The sequence below is a fragment of the Mobula hypostoma genome, chromosome 24 (assembly GCF_963921235.1).
Source record: "Mobula hypostoma chromosome 24, sMobHyp1.1, whole genome shotgun sequence".
Taxonomy (NCBI): domain Eukaryota; kingdom Metazoa; phylum Chordata; class Chondrichthyes; order Myliobatiformes; family Myliobatidae; genus Mobula; species Mobula hypostoma.
In genome coordinates this window covers 3,356,063-3,377,123 of record NC_086120.1, presented here as the reverse complement: position 1 = coordinate 3,377,123, position 21,061 = coordinate 3,356,063, and the positions used below count along the sequence as shown (strand labels likewise).

The following is a 21,061-nucleotide window of genomic DNA, read 5'->3' as shown; positions in this document are numbered from 1 at the left end:
AACCTCTCTAATGCCAGCACATCTGTCCTAAATGAGAGCCCAAAACTGTTCAGAATACTCAAGGTGAGGCCTCACCAGTGCCTTATACAGCCTCAGCATCACATCCCTGCTCTAGTATTCTAGACCGCTTGAAATGAATGCTAATACTGCATTTGCCTTCATCACCACCGACTCAACCTGCAAGTTAACCTTTGGGTGTTTTGCACAGGGACTCCCAAATCCCTTTGCATCTCAGATTTAGGATTTTCTCCCCATTTAGAAAATATTCTGCACTACCAAGTCCATGACCATGCATTTTCCAATATTGTATTTCATTTGCCACTTTCTTACCCATTCTCCTAATCTATCTAAGTCCTTCTGCAGCTATCTGTTTCCTCAACACTACCTGCCCCTCCACCAATCTACTTAGCATCTGTAAACTTGGCAACAAAGCCATCTATTCCATCAACTAAATTGTTGATATATAGCATAAAAAAGTAGTTCCAACACTAACCACAGTGGAACACCACTAGTCACCGGCAGCCAACCAGAAAAGGATCATTTTATTCCCACTCGCTGCCACCGGTCAGCCAATGCTCTAACCACGCCAGTAACTTTCCTGTAATACCATGGGCTCTTAACTTGGTAAGCAGGCTCATGTGTGGCATCTTGTCAAAGGTCTTCTAGAACTCCAAATATACAACATCCACTGCATCCACTTCATCTATCCTACTTGTAATCTCCTCAAAGAATTCCAACAGGTTCATCAGCAAGATTTTCTCTTAAGGAAACCATGCTGAATTTGTCCTATCTTGTCCTGTATCACCAAGTACTCCATAACCTTATCCGCAAGCATGCAAGATATTCAACCAACTTGATAACTCTGTATGTACAGTATGTGAACTCCTCCCATATGAGAGTGGCTAAATGGCGTAGGAATAATCTATTAACTACCACTACAGTTAATGACCTGGTCTTGGATATACAAAGCAATTTTAAAGCAAAGGTAGAGCAGCAAGAATGGAACCCAGGGCAATGGTGTGCTCCTTTTGCATGATATCTAAAGAGTAAATATAGGACGTCTGAAAGGAAGCTAAAAAGCAGGTCCTTGAAAAGTAGTAATTTTGGGCTTGATACCTGCACCAATGGGGCTAAGAATAAGATGATATGGCAGACGAATGTGTTGCTGAAGAACTGGTGCAGGGGAGAGGGTCATGGATTATTGGTACCTCTGCTGGGGAAGGTATGACCTTTACAAAAGGGATGGGTTACTCTGAACCAACTTCCTTGCAGGAAGGTGTGCTAGTGCTGTTGGGGAGGGTTTAAACTAGGTTGGCAGAGGGATAGGAGCTAGAGTCACAAGTCAGATGATGGAGCAGTTTGTGTAAAGGTAGATGCAATGTGTAGAGAAACTTGAGGAAGGATAGGCACTGGATAGGGCAGAATGTAGCCAGTTGAATGGGATGAAACATGCTTACTTTAATGCAAGAAATATCAGGAACAAGAGTGATGAAATTAAAGAACATGGATCAGCACTTGAAGCTACAATATTATGGTCAGTACAAAGCTGCTGTGGCTGTCACAGGGGCAGGAATGGCTGCTGGATGTTCTGTGGTTTACATGCTTCAAATGGTCAGAGAGGAAGGCAGAAGATGCAGGAGAGTGGCACTGCTAATCAGCAATAGTATCAAAGGCATCACACCATGGTGGGTTCATCTTCTGAATTGCCATGGGTGGAAGTAAGAAACCAGAGGGAGCAATCACTCTATTGGGAGTATTCTATAGGCCCCCCAATAGCAACAGGGACAATGAGGAGCAGATCATGCAAAAATAATGTGGCTGGTATCACGGATCATTTCAACTTTGATAATATTGACTGGCACCTCGTTGGTGCAAAAGGTTTAGATGGGGCAGAATTTGTTAGGTGTATCCAGGAAGGATTCCTGACACAATTACGTGGACAAGCTGACTAAAGAGACACCATACTGGATCAAGAACAAGTGAATGAGCCTGCTCAGGTGACAGATTTCTCAGTGAGAATGCGTTTTGAAGACAATGACCATAACTCCCTGACCTATAGCACAACCTTGGACAAGGATAGGAGCAGATGGTATGGGAAAGTATTTAATTGGGTGAGGATTAATTATGTTACTATTAGGCAGGAACCTGGGGTGTAAACTGGGGACAGAAGTTCTCAGGAAATTGTACAACAGAAATGTTATGGCCATTTAGGGATCACTGGCATAGGGTTAGAACATAGAACAGTACAGCACAGGAACAGGCCCTTCAACCTACAATGTTGTGCTGAACCAATTAAATTAGTAATCAACTGGCCAACTAAACTAATTCTTTCTAAATACACAATGCCCATATCCTTCTATTTTCTTCACCATTCATGTGCCTACCTAAACGTTTCATAAACGTCCCTAATGCATCTGCCTCTACCACCAGCACAGGCAGCACATTCCAGAAACCCACCATTCTCTGTGCAAAAAAAAACACCCCTCATATGTCTCATTATAGCACGGGCCCTCTAATCCAGGCAGCACCCTGGTAAACCTCTTCTGTACCCTCTCCTGTACTCTCAACATCCTTCCTATAACAGCGCAACCAGACTGCATGCAAAACTCCAGGTAGGGCCTAACTAGAATTTTATAAAGCTGCAAAATAATTTCTTGAATTTTGAACTCAATACCTCAAGTAATAAAGCCAAGCATGCTATATGCATTCTTAACCACCCTATGAATCAATTACTACTTTCAGGGAGCTATGAACTTGGACCCCAAGATCCCCTTTTCATCAGCAACCTTAGGGGTCTTGCCAGTTCTCTGCCCATATCAGCAAATGATCTATCTCCCAGTGCATTTGTCACCAGTCTTCTTGTTATCCCCAAATCTTAGTATCATCTGCAAACGTAGTAACCAATCCATCCACATTTTCACCCAGGTCATTTATACATATCACAAACAACAGAGGTCACAATACAGATCCCTGCAAAACACCACTAATCACAGACCTCCAGCTAGAATAAGTCCCTGCCTTCTATGGGCAAGCCAGTACTGAATCCAAATGCGCAATTCACCATAGATCTCATGCATCTTAATCTTCTGGATGAGCCTCCCATGAGGGACCTTGTCAAATGCCTTTAAAATCCATGCAATTACATCCACAGCTCTACCTTCATCAACCACCCTTGTCACCTTGTCAAAAAATTCAATCAAGTTATTAAGCCACAACTTAACCCGAATAAAGACATGCTGGCTCTCCCTAATTAGTCATGTTTTCCAAATCCTATAAATTCTAAGACTTCTTTCCAGTAACTGCCACTGACATGAGACTCACTGGTCTACAGTTTCCAGCATTATCCCTGGTATCCTTCTTGAATAATGGAACACTAGCTACTCACCAATCTTTTGGGACCCCATCTGTGGCTAGAGAGGGCACAAAACAATTTCTTCTTTTGCTTCTCTCAGTAACCTGGGGTATATCGATCAGGCCTGGGGACTTATCCACCTTAATGCTCTTTAAGAGACGCATCACGACCTCCTCCTTTACCTCAAAATGTCCCAGCATTATCAACACGCTCGGCACCAATCTCCCTATCCTCCATGACCTTCTCCTTGGTAAATACTGATGTGTGAAGTACTCATGAAGGAACTTACCTACATCCTCTGCATCCAAGAAAATGTACCTCCCTTTATCCTTGAGTGGTCCTACTCTCTCCCTAGTTAAATCACAAACAAGAGAAAGTCTACAGATGCTGGAAATCTGAGCAACACACACGAACTGCTGGAGGAACTCATCAGGCCAGACAGTGTCTATGGAAAAAAGTACAGTTGACATTTTGGGCCAAAACCCTTTGGCAGGACTGGAAAAAAAAAACTGAGAAGGTTTGAAAGATGGGGGAGGGGAGAGGGAAACACTAGGCAATAGGTGAAACCTGAAGTGGGAGGGATGAAGCAAAGAGCTAGGAAATTGAGTGGTGAAAGAGACAGAAGGCTGTGGAAGAAAGAAAAGGGGGGAGGAACACCAGAGGGAGGCGAAGGACGGGCAAGGAGAGAAGGTGAGAGAGGAAAAAGAGAATGGGAAGGGGTAGAGGCATTACTGAAAGTTTGAGAAATCGATATTCATGCCATCAGGTTGGAGGCGACCCAAATGGCATATAAGGTGCTGTTCCTCCAACCTAAGTGTGGCTTCATCATGACAGTGGAGGAGGCAGTGGATGGACATATCGGAATGGGATTGGAAGTGGAATTAAAATGGGTAGCCACTGGGAGATCCTGCTTTTTCTGGTGGACAGAGCGTACGTACTCAGCAAAGCGGTCTCCCAATCTATATCAGGTCTCACCAATATACAGGAGGCCACACCGGGAGCACTGAACACAGTATATGACCCCAACAAGTTCACAGGTGAAGTGTTGCCTCACCTGGAAGGACTGTTTAGGGCCCTGATTGGTAGTGAGGCAGGAGGCGTAGGGCCAGGTGTTGTTTCTCCAATCTAAGTGTGGCCTTATCCCAGCTGTGGAGGAGGCCATGAATGAACATATCAGATTGGGAATGGGAAGTGGAATTAAAATGGGTGGCCACTGGGATATCCTGCTTGTTCTGCTTCACCAAACATCTAGGCTCCATCCATCAGATTTTTGTGGCTTTGGAGACGGGCTGATTCTAGGCCGGTAACCCTGACTAGCGAGAGAGGTGTTCGAGGCGGAAGAACAAGGAACATCGGGAGCAGCACGCGTATCCAGAGACCTGAGCCTTCCTGGGGACAATTCGCTGGGCGCAGAGCTCAGAAAAAGCAACACAATGGCACAGAGCTCGGAAAAAGCAACACAACAGGCTTTTAACATCATAAATCTGCGAGTTGTTTGTTATGTCTCCCCTATCACTGTGAAATGGGAACACCTCTTTTTCCCTTATTAGGGGGAGAGAGAAAGAGCCTGTGGTAGTCGAATTAACAGGTGAATGAGTAGTCTTTGGGGTACTGCAAGTCTGTGTCTTTATTGCCTCTTTGCTGCATGTTTGAGTGCTCGGTGGAGGGCACAGATGCTTTTTTGCTGGCGGGAGGGGGAGCTGGGGGGGGACTTTGGGGTTCTAGCGTTTAACTGTCATTCATTCTTTGGGGCACTCCTCTGTTTTCGTGGATGTTTGCAAAGAAAAATAATTTCAGGATGTATATTGTATACACTTCTTTGACATTAAATGTACCTATTGAAATCTACTGAAGAAACCCTCGAGGATGCAACTAACAAATACTGCCCCATCTAAACCTCTTACACTAAGAAAGTTCTAGTTTCTATTAGGGAAGTTGAAGTCCCCCAATAATCCGATTGTTTTTCACAAAGAGAAAATCTGCAGATGCTAGAAATCAAAGCAACACACACTAAATGCTGGAGGAACTCAGCAAGCCAGGTGACAGTCCGAAATGTCGACTGTATTTTTTTGCTGCCTGGCCTCCCTATTGTTTTTCCACTTTTCCTTTCTCTGCCTGCATATCTGTTCCTCAATATCCCGGTGGCTACAGGGGAGTCCGTAGTACAACCTCATTGGAATGCACCCCCCCCTATTTTTGATTACTACTCATATTATGTTCGTCCATCATCGCCGTCGATGAAGACCTGGACACCATTGATGGTGTCGAGACCAGCGCATTATTTGGATTTAAGTGAGGGAGAGTCGCGCAGCATCAGCCTCATTCTCTCTTCTCAATTCCCATCTGGATCCAGTAGCAAGACAGAGTCGAGACGGCTGGAGATGGGACTAGGCGCAGTGGATTACCAGGATATCCTACGTGTCTTGTCGTGCTCTACAAGTTCAATGACACTTGCAGAGACCGCCTTCTTGACCGTTGGACCTTCCATTGGTCTCGTCCGCTCAGTCCGCCGGAGTCTGTCTTCACATGCTGAGATAGACATCTCCCTATCTCACCGAGGGTTTGAGACCCATCGGCTACCCTCACCTGGTTTAGCCGGCTTGTCAAAGCCGTTGCCCCGGGTGTGGCCGCTGTCACATGCAAATAGCTACGAGGAGCCACAAGTGAGAGCTGAGAGTCAGGTGGGGACCAAAGGCAGATTAACAGTCTTGAAAAGGATGTGACATGTTCCCCCACCAGAGGTGGTACCCCTCCCTGACACCCCATACCCATATATCAGTGGATGGGCCCTCCATTATGTCACCTCTGAATGTAGCTGTGATATTTCCCTGATTAGTCGTGCAATTCCCTTCTCTTTTACCTCTCTATCTTTTCTAAACATCGAAACCCTGGCTCATTAGATACCCATTCCAGTCCCATCTCTCAATCAAGTCTCTGTAATGCCCACAACATCATAGTTCCAAGTACTGATAGGGTTCTGGATAGGTTTGTCCCAGTGAAGCAGAGAAGGGATGGCAGAGTGAAGGAATCGTGGTTGACAAGACATGTGGAACAACACATCAAGAGGAAGAAGGAAGAATACTTAAGCTTTAGGCAGCAAAGATCAGACAGGCTCTCGACAGTTATAAGGTACCCAGGAAGGAACCTTAAGAAGAGATATAGGAGAGCTGGAAGAGGAAATGAGGAGGCTTTGGTGAATACGATTAAGGAAAACCCCAAAACATTCTACACGTATGTGAAGAACAGGAGAGTGACTAGAGTGAGGGCCTGATGATAAAAGAGGAACATGCTTGGAGCCAGAGGAGGTAGGAGAGGACCTTAATGAATACCTGCTTCTATATTCACCTGTTAGAGAGACCTTGACAAATGTGAGGTCAGCATAGGACAGACCAATGTGCCGGAACATGGTGAAATTAAGAAACTGAATGTGCTGGAACTTTTGAAAAACATTAGGATAGATATGTCGCTGGGGCAAGATGGGATAAACCGCAGGTTACTATTGTTGCACCATTGGTGATGATCTTTGCCTCCTCACTGACCACAGGAGAAGTACCAAAAGGTTGGAGGATGGTAAATGTTATTGCTTTGTTCAAAGAAGGTAACAGAGGCAATCCTGGGAATTATAGACCTGTGAGTCTTACATCAGTAATGGCAAAACTATTGGAGAGAACTGTTAGAGACAGGGTTTACAAGCATTTAGAGAAGCATTGTCTGATTAGGGATATTCAGCATTGGTTTGGGAGGGGCAGATGGTGCCTTACGAGCTTTATTTTCCTTTTTGAGCAAGTAACAAAACAAGTTGAAGCAGGTAGAGTGAAGTATGTGGTGTGTATAGATTTTGGTCGGGTGTTTGATAAGGTTCTCCATGCTAGGATATTCAAAGTCAGGAGGCATGCGATCCAGGGAAACTTGGCTGTGTGGATTCGGAATTGGCTTGCCCACAGGAAGCAGAAGGTGGAAGGTATTCTGCCGGGAGTCTGGCGACTAGCAGTGTTCTATCGGGATCTGTTCTGGGACCCCTGCTCTTTGTGAATTTTATAAATAACTTGGATGAGGAAATAGAGCATGCAGGTGACAGGAAGATTGGTGGCATTATGGATAGTGTAGAAGCTTATTGTAGGTTACAATGGGACATTGGCAGAATGCAGAGCTGGGCTGAGAAGTGACAGAGTTCAAACCAGAAAAGTGCAAAGTGATACACTTTAGAAGGTCGAACTTGATAGCAGAGTACAAAGGATACCTAGCAGTGCTAAGGAATAGAGGGATCTTGGGGTCCAATCACAAGTTGCCACAGATGTTGATAGGGTGATAAAGATGCTGTATGGTTTGTTATCCTTCAATAGTCAGGGGATTGAGTTCAAGAGCAAAAGGTAATGCTGCAGTTCAAGTTGGAGCTCACTTGGAGCATTGTGTTCAATTCTGGTCAGCTCATTATAGGAAGGATGTGGAATGTTTTGAGAGAGTGCAGAGGAGATCTAACAGAATGCTGCCAGGATTAGACAGCATGTTTTATGAGGGAAGTTTGAGCTAAGCCAGAGCTTTTTTCTGTGGAGTGGAGGATGAGAGGTGAGTTGACAGAGGTGTATAAGATGATAAGAAGCATAGACAGAGTGGACAGCCAGCACCTTTTTCCCAGGGAGGCAATGGCTAATATGAGAGGTCATACACTTAAAATGATTAGAGGAAAGTCGAGGGGTGGATTTCAGAGGTATTTTTATTTTACATGGAGAATGGTAAGTGAATGGAACGCTCTGCCCAGGGATGGTAGAGCCAAAGGCATTAGGGATATTTAAGAAACGCTTAGATAAGCACATGAATAAACAAAAAACATGGAGATCATTGTGGAAAGGAAGGCCTAGGTTGTTTTTGGTTAAAAGGTCGGTACAACATCATGGGCTGTAAGGCCTACACAGTGCTGTACTGGTCTATGTTCTAACGGATGAAAAAAAATTTGGAAACTGGGAGAATATTAACAGACCAGGAACACAATCTGGCAAAATGATCAATCATAGCAGATAAAAGCTAACCCAGAGAAGTACAGTTTTTTAAAGAAAGAATAACAAGCAAAACAGAGTTTTGAAAAAGATCTAGTAAAAGTGCCGCAACAAATTTTTTTGGAAGTGTCATGTTAAGTTAGAAATGTCCATTTAAAAAGTCAGTAAACCACTGATTTGTTAATAGGGTACTAAAGCAAGAAAGTTATGCTAAAATTTAATAGCGCACCAGTGAAGACCCTCAGTGAAGAAGTTTCCCTTCACGTTCTCCTTAAACTATTCACCTTTCACCCTTAACCCATGGCCTCTGATTGTAGTCCCACCCAATCTTGGCGGAAAAAGCCCACTTGCATTTACCCCATCTATACCCCTCATAATTTTGCATGCCTCTATCAAATCTCCTCTCAATTTTCTATGTTCTAAGGATAAAGTCCTAACTTATTCAACCTTACCTTATAACTCAGGTCCTCCTGACCTGGCAAAATCCTTGTAAACTTCATCTGTACTCTTTCAACCTTATTTACATCTTTCCCATAGGTAGGTGACCAAAACTGCACGCAATACGCCAAATTAGGCCTCATCAACATCTTTACCACTTCAACATCCCAAATCCTGTTCTCCTGAGAAGCCAATGTGCCCCAAGGCTTCCTTTACGGCCCTATCTACCTGTGATGCCACTTTCAATTACTTTAGGACCTGTATTCTCAGATCCCTTTGTTCTACTACACTCCTCAGTACCCTATGTTCACTGTGTAAGACCTACCCTGATTGGTCCTACCAAAACACTTCGCACTTTTGCTGATCCAGTTAACTACATTATTGTCTAGAACGTTGATATGAGTGACAAACAACAACGGGCCCAACACGAAACCCTGCAGTGCTCCACTTGTCACAGGCCTCCAGTCAGAGAGGCAACCATCTATCACTCTCTGGCTAGTCCCAAAAAGCCATTGTCTAATCCAATTTACTACCTCATTTTGAATGCCCAGCAACTGAAACTTCTTGACCAACCTCCCATGTAGACCTTGTTAAATGCCTTGCTGAAGTCCATGTAGGCAACATCCACTTTCCTGGAAACTTGTTCGAAAAACTCGAGATTGGTAAGATTGGTTAGACATGACCTATCATACACAAAGTCACGCTGACTGTCCTTAATCAGTCCATGCCTATCTAAATACTTCTACATCTATTCACTCAGAATACCTTCCAATAACACTCCCACTACTGATGTCAGACTCACTAGCCTATAATTTCCTGATTTATGTTTAGAGCCTTTCTTAAATAGTGGAACAGCATTGCTATCCTCCAATCCTCTGGTACCTCTCCTGTCACTAAGGATGATTTAAATTTCTCTGCTAGGGACCCGGCAATTGCTGCACTTGTCTCCCGTGGAATCCAAGGGAACACCTTGTCAGGCCCTGGGGATACATCCACCCTAATTTGCCTCAAGACAGTAAACACCTCCTCCTTTGTAATCTGTCCAACCATGAAGTTGATGCTGTTTTGTCTCACTCCTATATAAACTCTGTGCCCATCTCCTGAGTAAATACAGGTGCAAAAAGTTATTTAAGATCTCCCCAATCTCTTTGGCTCCACACATGGATTACCATTCTGATCTTCCAGAGGACCAATTCTGTCCCTTGCAATCCTTTTGCTCAACATATCTGTAGAATCCCTTACGATTCTCCTTCACCTTGTCTGCTAGGCCAACCTCATGCCTTCTTTAGCCCTCCTGATTTCTTTCTTAAGTGCTCTCTTGCTTCCTTATACTCCATAAGCACCTCAATTGTTCCCATCTGCCTATACCAGACCTGCCATGCACCTGCTTTTTATTCCTTAACCACAACTTCAATATCTCTTGAAAACCAAGGTCCCCTATGCTTGTTATCTTAATCTTTTTATTCTGAAAGACACATACAAGCTTTGTACTCTCAAAATTTCACTTCTGAAGAAGGCCTCCCACTTACCAAGTACACTTTTGTCAGAAAACAGCTTGTCCCAATCCACACCCTTGGCAGATCCTTTCTGATACCATCAAAATTGGCCTTTCTCCAATGAGGAATCTCAGACTGCGGGCCAGACCCACCTTTTTCCATATTTACTGTGAAACTAATAGCATAGTGGTCACTAATGGCAGTGTTCCCCTACACAAACTCCTGTCAGCTGCCATGTCTCATTCCCTAACAACAGATCAAGTATCACACACTCTCTCACTGGAACTTCTAAGTACTGATTAAGGAAACTTTCCTGAGCCCATTTGACAAGCTATCCCATATAGTCCTTTTTACAGAAAGTATGTGGAAATTTAAATTCACCTATTATAACAACCTCAAACAAGAGAAAATCTACAGATATTGGAAATCCAAGCAACACACACAAAATGCTGGAGGAATTCAGCAGGCCAGGTAGCATCTATGGAAATGAGTAGACAGTTGACGTTTCAGGCATAGATCCTTCATCAAGACCCCATTAACATGGTCATATCTTTCTTATTTCTCAGTTCCACCCATAATGCTTCACTAGTTGAGTTCTCCAATCTGTCCTGACTGAGCACTGCCGTGACCTTAACCCTGACAGTTCCATGTCTCCTTCTTTAATCCCTCCAACTCTGTCGCATCTAAAACAACGGAACTCCAGAATATAGAGCTGCCAGTCCTGCCCCTCCTGCAACTGTCTCACTAATGGCCACAATTTCATAATTCCAGGTGTTGATCCATGCCCTGAGGTAATCCACCTTTTCTACTTCTTGTATTGAAATATACGCAGCTCAGGATGCTAGTCGCATCATGTTCAACCTTTTGATTCCTGACTTTGTCTGAGGTCTTACCGATATCTGTCTCAAGAACCTCCCCAGTAACTGTCTGGCACTCTAGTTCCCATACCCCAGGAACTTGAGTTTAAACCTCACCATGTAGCATTAGCAAACACTCCCACTTAAGAATGCTAAGGACTCAATCCAAGATGTTCTGGACCCTGGCACCAGAGAGGCAACATATCATCCAGGAATCTTATTCTCATCCACAGAACCTCCTTCCTGTTTCCCTAACTAACGAATCCCCTATCACCAACACTTGCCTCTTCTTCCCCCCTTCCTTTCTGAATCACAGAGTCAGACTCATTGCCAGAGCCCTCACTGAAGTGACTTTCCTCTGCTAGGTCATCCCCAACAGTATCCTAAGTGATATTATACCCCTTGTGAAAGGGATGGCCGCCGGGGTACTCTGCACTGGCTGTTTAACCCGTTTCACCTTCCTGACTGTCACCCAGCTTCCCGTGTATAACACCTTGAGTGTAACTACCTCTCTATATGACCTATCTATTCCCCCCCAGCCTCCCAAATGATCCAGAGTTCATCCAGTTCCAGCTCCAAATCCTTAACGCAGATTGTTAGAAGCTACAGCTGAATGTACATCTCGCATGTGTGCTTGGCAGGAGCTCTCCCTGCCTTCCCACATCCTGCAAGAGGAACATTCCACTATCTTGACAGGCATCTCTACTGTTCTAACTGAGCAAATATAAAGAGGTCTGATTGGTCACTGCTCAAAGTGTTTGTATCTAGAAGTCAATCTATTTCCATCTTAAATATATTCAAGACTCACCCTTCACTGCCTTTTGTAGCACAGAATTTCACAAACTCATTACATTCTTGAGTGAATTTTTCTTTCATCCCGGTGGCTTATTCCAAACGCTGTGACCCTGCTTTCTTGACTCTCAGCATCCACTCTGTGCCCAGTTTGTTTAGCAATGTTAGAACTGTGTACATTTCAATAAGATTCACTTGAATTCTTCTAAATTCTAATCAATATAGGCCTAGTTAACCAAATTGCTCATGAAATATCCCTGTCACCTCATCCAAATTACTGAGCGAAAAGCTGAAGTCTAACCCAGTAATATCCAACAATCACTGCATGCTACTCCTAAAAAAAACTTATTTATTCCTAATTAGCTTCATGTCATTTTTTTGATCCATGCCTGTATATCATTCCAAATGTTTTCACTTTGTTTTTGAAAATCTTATGTGGGAATTTATCAAATGCCTACTGGAAATCCATATCTATTAGTTTCCCTTACATACTCAACCAGTTATATTCTCAAAAAACTCAATTGGGTTTATCAAACAGTACTTCCTATCCATAAATCCATATTGACTTTGTATAATCCCTTTGACATTTTTACAGGAAACAAGAGAGACTGCAAATGCTGGAATCTGAAGTAGGAAGCAAACTGCTGGAAGAGCTCAATCAATCATGAAAGGAACGGAATAGTTGACAATTCATGTCAAAACCCTCCATCAGGGCCAAGTGCATAATTAGGAGATAGCTGGTATCAAAAGGTGAGAAGTAGGGCTGAGGGCTGAGGCAGAGGTAATAAGTATAACCAGTTGAGGAGGGAGATGATGAGCCTGATAGGTCGAATAGCAAGGGGACAATGGGTGGTGGGTAATGGGTAGAAACAGATAAGGAGGGAGAAAAAAGGGGGTCTGATGTAGACAGGTGGGGTGGAGGTAAGCATTAAGGTAAAGACAGAGGACAGACATTGTTACTGGAAACAAAAGCGGCTGCAAATGATGGAATCTGATAAGGATGGTGATAGTTGGAACCAGATATGAAAAGAAATAATGTGCACAAGAAACTAGATGGGAGGAGGGAATTAAACTTTGATATTTTTAAGCCCTGTAATTACATATATATATATATATATATATATATATATATAACAAAACTCAACATAACTCAACGTTTTCCCCACTGACCAGTCTGTTGCTCCATTTTCTCTTCCCTTCATTTTTCAAATAGTGAAGGCATATTTGCCATCCCAATTACAGAACTGTTCCATAATCTCTAGAATTTTGGAAAATTCACTATCTTCATGACTACTACTATTAGCACTCTGGAATGCAGATTATCAGGCCCTAAGATTTTGTTGGCTTTCAGTACTGTATTACTTTCCCTGCCCCATTTTCTCTTACTAACTGTGATTTCTTTACATTGCTCCATTTTGTTAGACTTTAGGTTCCCTAATATTTTTGCAAAGTTATTTGTGTCCTCTTATTTTTAATTGCTCCATTATTTCTTTGTTCTTGTAGGTAAACTGAAACTACCCAATGCCTGTGGCTCAGTTAAACAAAGAGAGCTAGGATATCTGACAAAAGAACCTGAAGTAATATGAGAAAATAATTTTCAAACAGCAAGATGCTCAAGAGGGGAAATATACTAATCAAAGTGGAAGATGACTGCAGATTAATGAGAAATACATAAATGATCAGGATAAATTTGAGTGGAAATGAGGCAAGAGCAGTGGAGTGAAAACTAATAGTTCTTTTAAAGAGCAGCCACTAAGAATGGGCAAACAGTCTCCTTCAATGCTATTTGATTCCGTAACCAACTTCCCTTTTCACTACTCTTTCAAGTATCACAGCAATTTATAACACATTGATTCCTCATTTAGCATACAGTATTGGAAATAAATAAGATGACAAGTGAACAAAAGAACTTGCGTTGACACACTTCTCAGTATTACACAGCACAGCAAAGCAATCCACAGCTAATGAAGTGTTCGGCACTATTGTAATACAGAAAACACAGTATCCAATACAGAAAAGATCAACAGACAGAAGTGAGATAAATACCAAATAACCTGTTTTTGTGATGCTGGTTGAGGGATAAATATTGGCCAAGATGCTAAAAGTATTCCCCTCATATTCTTCAAATAGTGCCATTTAACATCCATCTGAAAGGGCAAGCAGGGCTTTAATTTAACGCCTTAACCAGAAAGACAAATGCAGCACTCTCTCTGTACTGCATTAGAGCATAAGGATGAATCATAGAATTGAGTTTGATCATAAAATCGCCTGAGTTGGGAGCAAAAATACGAACTGCTCCTCCAGTTCGCTGATCTCCCTTTACATACCAATATAGATTCCTATGAAACAGACAGCATTTATACATTGATGCTCCTATGCAAGAAAATTACTCTCTACTTATTCATAATGGAGCCTTATATTTTACAAATCTATTCTGTTGCTGGACCTCACTTCGAATAATTAACCCAAGTTCTAATACCAATTGTGAAAAATGCTTCACTAACTGCAGCAGCAAGTTATTTTTGTATTTTATAAGCTATAAACAACCAGTTTTATTTTGCCAGTTTATGCAAAAGAAACTATTTATAAATAAATAGCATGTTCATGTTGTATATCAATGCAAAAAATAAGGTCAAATGAAAATAGCTTTGTTATATTAATAAAGTACAAATTAATATCCAGTTTCTACTGCACATAACTTTCATGAAGTATCAGTCAAAGTATACAGATTTAGAATTATATTCAGTGGCTCAGACACTTACAAATTTGGGTGGTGGCAATGTCACATTTAGACTGCTCAGGCTAACGTCATGGCCATTCTGTGCACACGCAACCAGGCGTAAAGCTACATAAAAGCCCTGAAATGTAAACAATGTGTTAGGGGTGAGATGAATTAGTGAATAATCAGCATGTCAGAATCAGTAAAATCATGATGTACATACTTGCTTATCCAGATAGCCTTTGCCTTCAGGATCTGCTACATCCCAGATCTGCAGGGATCAAAACAAGGAGCTACATGAAAACTGTACTTAAAAGAGCTCTTCTATCCCTTCTTCCAATATGTTCAAGTGCAGAGAAAGGCTCAGTCACTTTTGCTATCTTCAACATACTAACAAATTTATTGGTTGAACAACATAATTCACAGTACTAAATTGTATACCCATCCATTAAGTCAGTGGTCACCTCCAGGCCGTGGACCGATACATTGCCGCAAAGAATGCAGTGGTGCAGCAGTAGTCAGGACGCACCCAGCACATCTTTAAGAAAAAAGCCGAAATAAACAAGCTAATTAATTTGGTGCCACCCGGCACGTAAATGTCAGCCCAGATCAGAGGCAACGCAATCGGCAATCACCTCTGATCTGGGCCGACATCTACGTGCCAGGCGGCACCTAGTTAATTAGCTTGTTTATTTTGGTTTTTTTCTTATAGATGTGCTGGGTGCATTCCCACTAACGCTGCACCACTGCATTCTTCACGGCAATGTATCGGTCCGCGGCCCAGAGGTTGGGGACCACTGCATTAAGTCTACAGAAAATACTAAAGGATGGTTTCCACAGATATACACTAAAATAATCTACTAATTTGAAACCATTATTCTCAGAAACAGTATGACCCCAGGCAACACTATTGTAGCAACATATTGCGACAGACAAAACATGGTAAGAGGGGAGCACAAAAGATTCTGCAGATTCAGGAAACCTTGAGTAACACACACAAAATTCTGGATGAACTGCATGTATGGAGGGAAATTAACAGTTGACATTTCGGGCCAGAACTCTTCAGCAGGACTGGAAAGGAAAGAGGCAGAAACCAGAATAAAAGGAGCGGGGGACAGCGAGAAACACAAGTTGATAGGCAACAGGTAAGTCCAGGTGATGGGGCAGGTAAGTGGGTGAAGGTGGGGTGGGGGGGTGAAATGAGAAGCTAGGAGGTAATATGTGGAAGAGGTAAAGAGCTAAAGAAAACGGGCGTGAGGAACTGAGGGAAGTGATGGACAGATCAAAAGGACAGGGTAGGAGAAAGAAGGGGTGAGATGGTCATCTGAATGAGGGAAAACAAAGGGAGGAGGTGGGGAACAGAAGGGAGTAGTTACCAGAAGCAGTGGCACCAGCAGAAATTACAATAGCACCACCAAGAAATTAACTGAAATTTGACATACAAATTGCAGCTGCTTTCTCTGTATAGTTTTGAATACAGCTTGTTTCTCCAGCTGATCTAGTGAAATAGTGCCCCTGATTACCATAGCACCCATGCAGCAATAAAGTTATAAACTGTGCTGGTCTAAGGTCAGATCCACTCTACATTTCTACTTACTCATTCATTGTCAATGTCTTGCCGTTGCTGTCCTCAGATCAGTTAAGCTGATCTAAGATCATTTAAGGTGGTGATGTCACTCACTCTCACTCACGCGAGAGATTGATTGTACATTGTGCAGGATCCAGGCACAGATCCATGGTCTCGTGAGACTAACAGATGCCACACACACACACACACACACATAGTGCTTTTACAAATTAGCGTGGGCCTGACATGTACATTATTTTGGCTGGGGTGAAAAATGGATCGATTTTTAGTGAGAAAACAACCTCATCTAGAGGAATCAGTGGTGTCTCAGTCTGAGCCTGTCTTAATTGAAAGTGACATGCAGAAAGAAGTAAATGGGGATGAGTTGGAGGCCAGTGACTAGTGGTGTGCCTCAGGGATCTGTACTCGGTCCAATATTGTTTGTCATATACATTAATGATCTGGATGATGGGGTGATAAATTGGATTAGTAAGTATGCAGATGATACTAGATAGGTGGCGTTGTGGATAATGAAGCAGGTTTTCAAAGCTTGCAGAGAGATTTAGGCCAGTTAGAAGAGTGGGCTGAAAGATGGCAGATGGGTTTTAATGTTGCTAAGTGTGAGGTGCTACATTTTGGTAGGACTAATCAAAATAGGACATACATGGTAAATAATAGGGCATTGAAGAATGCAGTAGAACAAAGTGATCTAGGAATAATGGTGCATAGTTCCCTGCAGGTGGAATCTCATGTGGATAGGGTGGTGAAGAAAGCTTTTGGTATGCTGGCCTTTATAAATCAGAGCACTGAGTATAGGAGTTGGGATGTAATGTTAAAATAGTACAAGACATTGGTAAGGCCAAATTTGGAGTATTGTGTACAGTTCTGGTCACCGAATTATAGGTGTGGTAAACCATATATTAATGTTGTAACTGGGTTACCTGTCTGAACATGCCCCTCTGCTGACTGCTCCTGTGGCTTCTCCCACAGGCCCCTGAATAAAGGGGATTGTGCCATTGCTCCTCCTCTCAGTCCAGGGGCAGATACTCAGCATGGTCGAGGTCACATTTTACTGCTAATAAAAGCCTTTCAGTATTTACTCTACTTCCAGTCTTTTGGAGTTATTGATAGTGTATCAATAGGAAAGATGTCAACAATATAGAGAGAGTACAGAGAAGACTTACTAGAATTTTACTTGGGTTTCAGCACCTGAGTTACAGAGAAAGGTTGAACAAGTTAGGTCTTTATTCTTTGGAGCGTAGAAGGTTGAGGGGGGACTTGATAGAGGTATTTAAAATTATGAGGGGGCAAGATAGAGTTGACGTGGATAGGCTTTTTCCATTGAGAGTAGGGGAGGTTCAAACAAGAAGACATGAGTTGAGAGCTAGGGGGCAAAAGTTCAGGGGTAACACGAGGGGGAACTTCTTTACTCAGAGAGTGGTGGCTGTGTGGAACGAGCTTCCAGTAGAAATGGTACAGGCTGGTTCGATATTGTCATTTAAAGAAAAATTGGATAGGTATATGGACAGGAAAGGAATGGAGAGTTATGAGCTGAGTGCAGGTCAGTGGGACTAGGTGAGAGTAAGCGTTCGGCACGGACTAGATTGGCCGAGATGTCCTGTTTCCGTGCTGTAATTGTTATATGGTTATATATGGTTATGAGGACGACAGCAGTTAATCAAAGGAGTGTGAGGGCGAAGTAGAGGAACAAGAAATGGAGTGGGATTCGGAAGAGAATGTGGATGAAGCTGCTTTAGTCCTAGTGGGAATACCGTTAGCGATGTTAGCCAGCAGCCTGAGGAAGGACCCCATCGGCCAGCATCGGAAAAGTACCCTTCACAACAGTTTGGCAATCAGCAAACGAGTTTTATTCGTGGCTGGTTTGACCTGTACTCCTGACTGGAATATTCGATCACGAAAGATACTACGTTCTGCTTCACATGCAGGCATTTCCTGTGTGGAGGACATGGGTTCCATTCTATGTCTACCTTCACTGTCCTCGGTTACCACAACTGGCGGAAAGCTACAACAGCTTTCAAAACGCACCATGTAAGTGCAGCTCATGAGTTTGCTATGGAAGCATGGGCCGAATTCATATTGAGAAAACAAGACGGGTCAAGATTGGGAAATATGCTTGATAAAGGGCATGCAAGGATTGTCCGAGAAAATCGGGAGTATATGAGAGCAGTGGTTGAGTCTCCACACTGTACTGCGTGCCAAGGCATTGCCCGGCAAGGACACCGGATGGATGGATCAGGCAATAGGGGAAACTTTGTTGAGTTGCTCAGTGTAATTGGGCAGTTTGATAAGACTAGCTAAAAAAAAAATAGAGGACAATCCTGGAAATGCAAAAAACACCCATCACAATATCCAAAATGAAATTATGGGTATCATGGCAGATATAATCAGACGTCAAATAAGTGCAGAAATCAAGGAGGCGGGACATTTTGCCATCATGGTGGATGAAAGTAAAGACTTGAGTAAAAAGGAGCAAATATCAGTGGTGGTGCGGTATTTGAATAAAAAACAGTGCTTGAAGAATTCTTGCACTTCACTCCAGCAGAAGGGTTGGATGCAGAGTCGCTTCTTAAAAGCATTGAACAGACACTCACCCAGTGTGTTATTGATAAGAACGTGTGTATAGGTCAGCGTTATGATGGGGCGGTAGTGATGTCCAGGTGCAATAACGGGGTACAAGAGAGGTTCAGGAAAGAGGTCCCACAGGCATTATATATACATTGCCATGCTCACAGACTTAACCTTGTTTTAGTGGATGTTGTGAGCAATGTACAAGCCGGTTAGTTTTTTGAAACTGTGCAGCTGCTTTACAACTTACTTTCAAACTCTGTTGCCCACGATCTTTTCATGAAGAAACAGAGAGAACTGGAATCAACTGCACAGCCCATGGAGTTGAAGAAATTGTCAGATACATGCTGGGCATGGCAGTATACAGCTTTGTGGGCTGTAAGGAAATCACTCCCTGCTATTCTAGCTACACTACAGGATATTATGGGTCAACCAAATGCACGGAGGAAAACAGAGGCCAGAGCTGTAAATGGACTGATTGACGAGCAGTTTGCTTTACTTCTCACTCTGTTTGAAGATTTATTCCGAGTCACCAAGTTCATGTCAGACCAGCTACAATCTCTCAGTTTGGAGCTTTCATCCGCTGTGGACTTGGCTCAGTCTGTTATCGATGCACTCTCAGCAAAACGGGGAGAGGAATCATGAAGTGAAATTCAGGAAAGAGTTAGGGACCTATGTGTCAAGGCCACTATACAGAGCAGACCATATGAAAGGAGATAGGCCCAACCACCCCGCCGCCTACATGATTTCGTTGTTGAGGCCCAAACCGAACGCACACATGTCACATCCTCTGATGACCTTCGCAAGTACTGTTTCTATCCGGTTATAGACACACTTCTGACTGAAATGAAAAGACAGTTCTCAATTGAGACTGGGGGTGTTCTGACTGGAGTCTCAGCATTGAGTCCCAAACACAAGCTCCCAATACTATGGAGTGACTGAAGTGAACCTGACTGCAGAGCTTCATCAGGTATGCTGGAAACACAACAAAAGCAAGGACAGACAGTGAACGACACAGTGGAATTACTAGCTCTAATGAGACCCTACCGCGATGCTTTTATAGATTTATACAAACTAATCTGCATATCACTGACTCTGCCTGTGACATCTGCCTCATGCGAAAGGAGTTTCTCTTGCCTCAGACGCCTCAAAAACTACCTAAGGAATAGCAGCGGCGATGCTCAGAACAGCAACTTGGCCCTGTTGGCCATAAAACAACCAGAAGACCAAGGCACTTGACATCCAGAAAATCACTGATGCTTTCGCCACCAATCACAACAACAGACGGATTGTGCTTCTCTGAAAACATCAATGGTGACTGCAGTTGATTTTTTTAAATTTGGGCCAAGACTAATGCTGATTATAATTATTATTTTGTGGTGGATACCCCATAGTCCTTATGTTTCCTGAAAATCCTAAAATATTACATTTACTCCTATTAAGCTTACTGGTTTTGCTTAGACTTCCAAGCGGTGATTCTGTTGATTTTTGTTTTAAATTCAGTAGCCGAATTAATTGAGGTATTGCATGGTCAGAATATAATTTGTCCAACTCCTGGTAAAACCTTGCATCTGTTGTTTACCTTATTTGACTTTAATAATGGTGTATCTTTTGACATTGTCTGTCTATGTAATGCGAATAGCAATGGACATTGTGGGCTAGTGTTGTGTTTTTCAGTTGAAAAGCACGCATTTGACGCTGATTGTGGGATTGGTGCATGATTCATGTTGTGCGCTGTGGGTCGGATGCTCTGTTGGTTTGGTTGTTTATGCTCTGTGCAGCCCGGGTTGTCTCTAATGCTGTTGACACTGTCACAGTTCACTTCTATATTAGATCTATCAATTGTTGTTGCTTGTGAATCAACAGAGGCATTTATAGTAGGCACATAATGCTTGAAACTGACTTTTGAATGCCATGCGTCTGGCCTTGCGAATAAATATTACCATACAGTACATCCCTCAGCACCATCACTGAATAATTCAGCCCCACTGTAGCACCAGCAAGAAAAAATCTCTGGCGCCGCCAGTGACCAGAAGTTAAACAAATTAATATTCATGCCATCAGATTGGACGCTACCAAAACAGAACATGAGGTGTTGCTCCTCCAGTCTGCATCTGGCCTCATTGTATTTTTCTCTAAGCACTTTTCGAGAATAGCACACAGCTTCACTAATAAAACATTCAGGTCCAGAAACACAAAGCAGCTGGAACTTAAATTCAGGTAATTAAATAACTTGATTACAGCAGTAAAATACTGATGG

At 42.8% G+C, this 21,061-nt stretch overlaps 1 protein-coding gene across 3 annotated transcripts in view; it reads right to left on the bottom strand.

Moving 5' to 3' along the window:
• The window catches only part of eps15l1a (epidermal growth factor receptor pathway substrate 15-like 1a), a 492,163-nt gene that overhangs the window by 386,625 nt on the left and 84,477 nt on the right, over window positions 1–21,061 (bottom strand). For all 3 annotated transcript variants that reach the window (XM_063032448.1, XM_063032447.1, XM_063032449.1), the window contains exons 4-5: window positions 14,872–14,919; window positions 14,692–14,787 (exon numbers count right to left, since the gene is read on the bottom strand). In XM_063032448.1, the coding sequence (XP_062888518.1) occupies window positions 14,692–14,787; window positions 14,872–14,919 (144 nt within the window). The remainder of the gene's footprint in view (window positions 1–14,691; window positions 14,788–14,871; window positions 14,920–21,061) is intronic.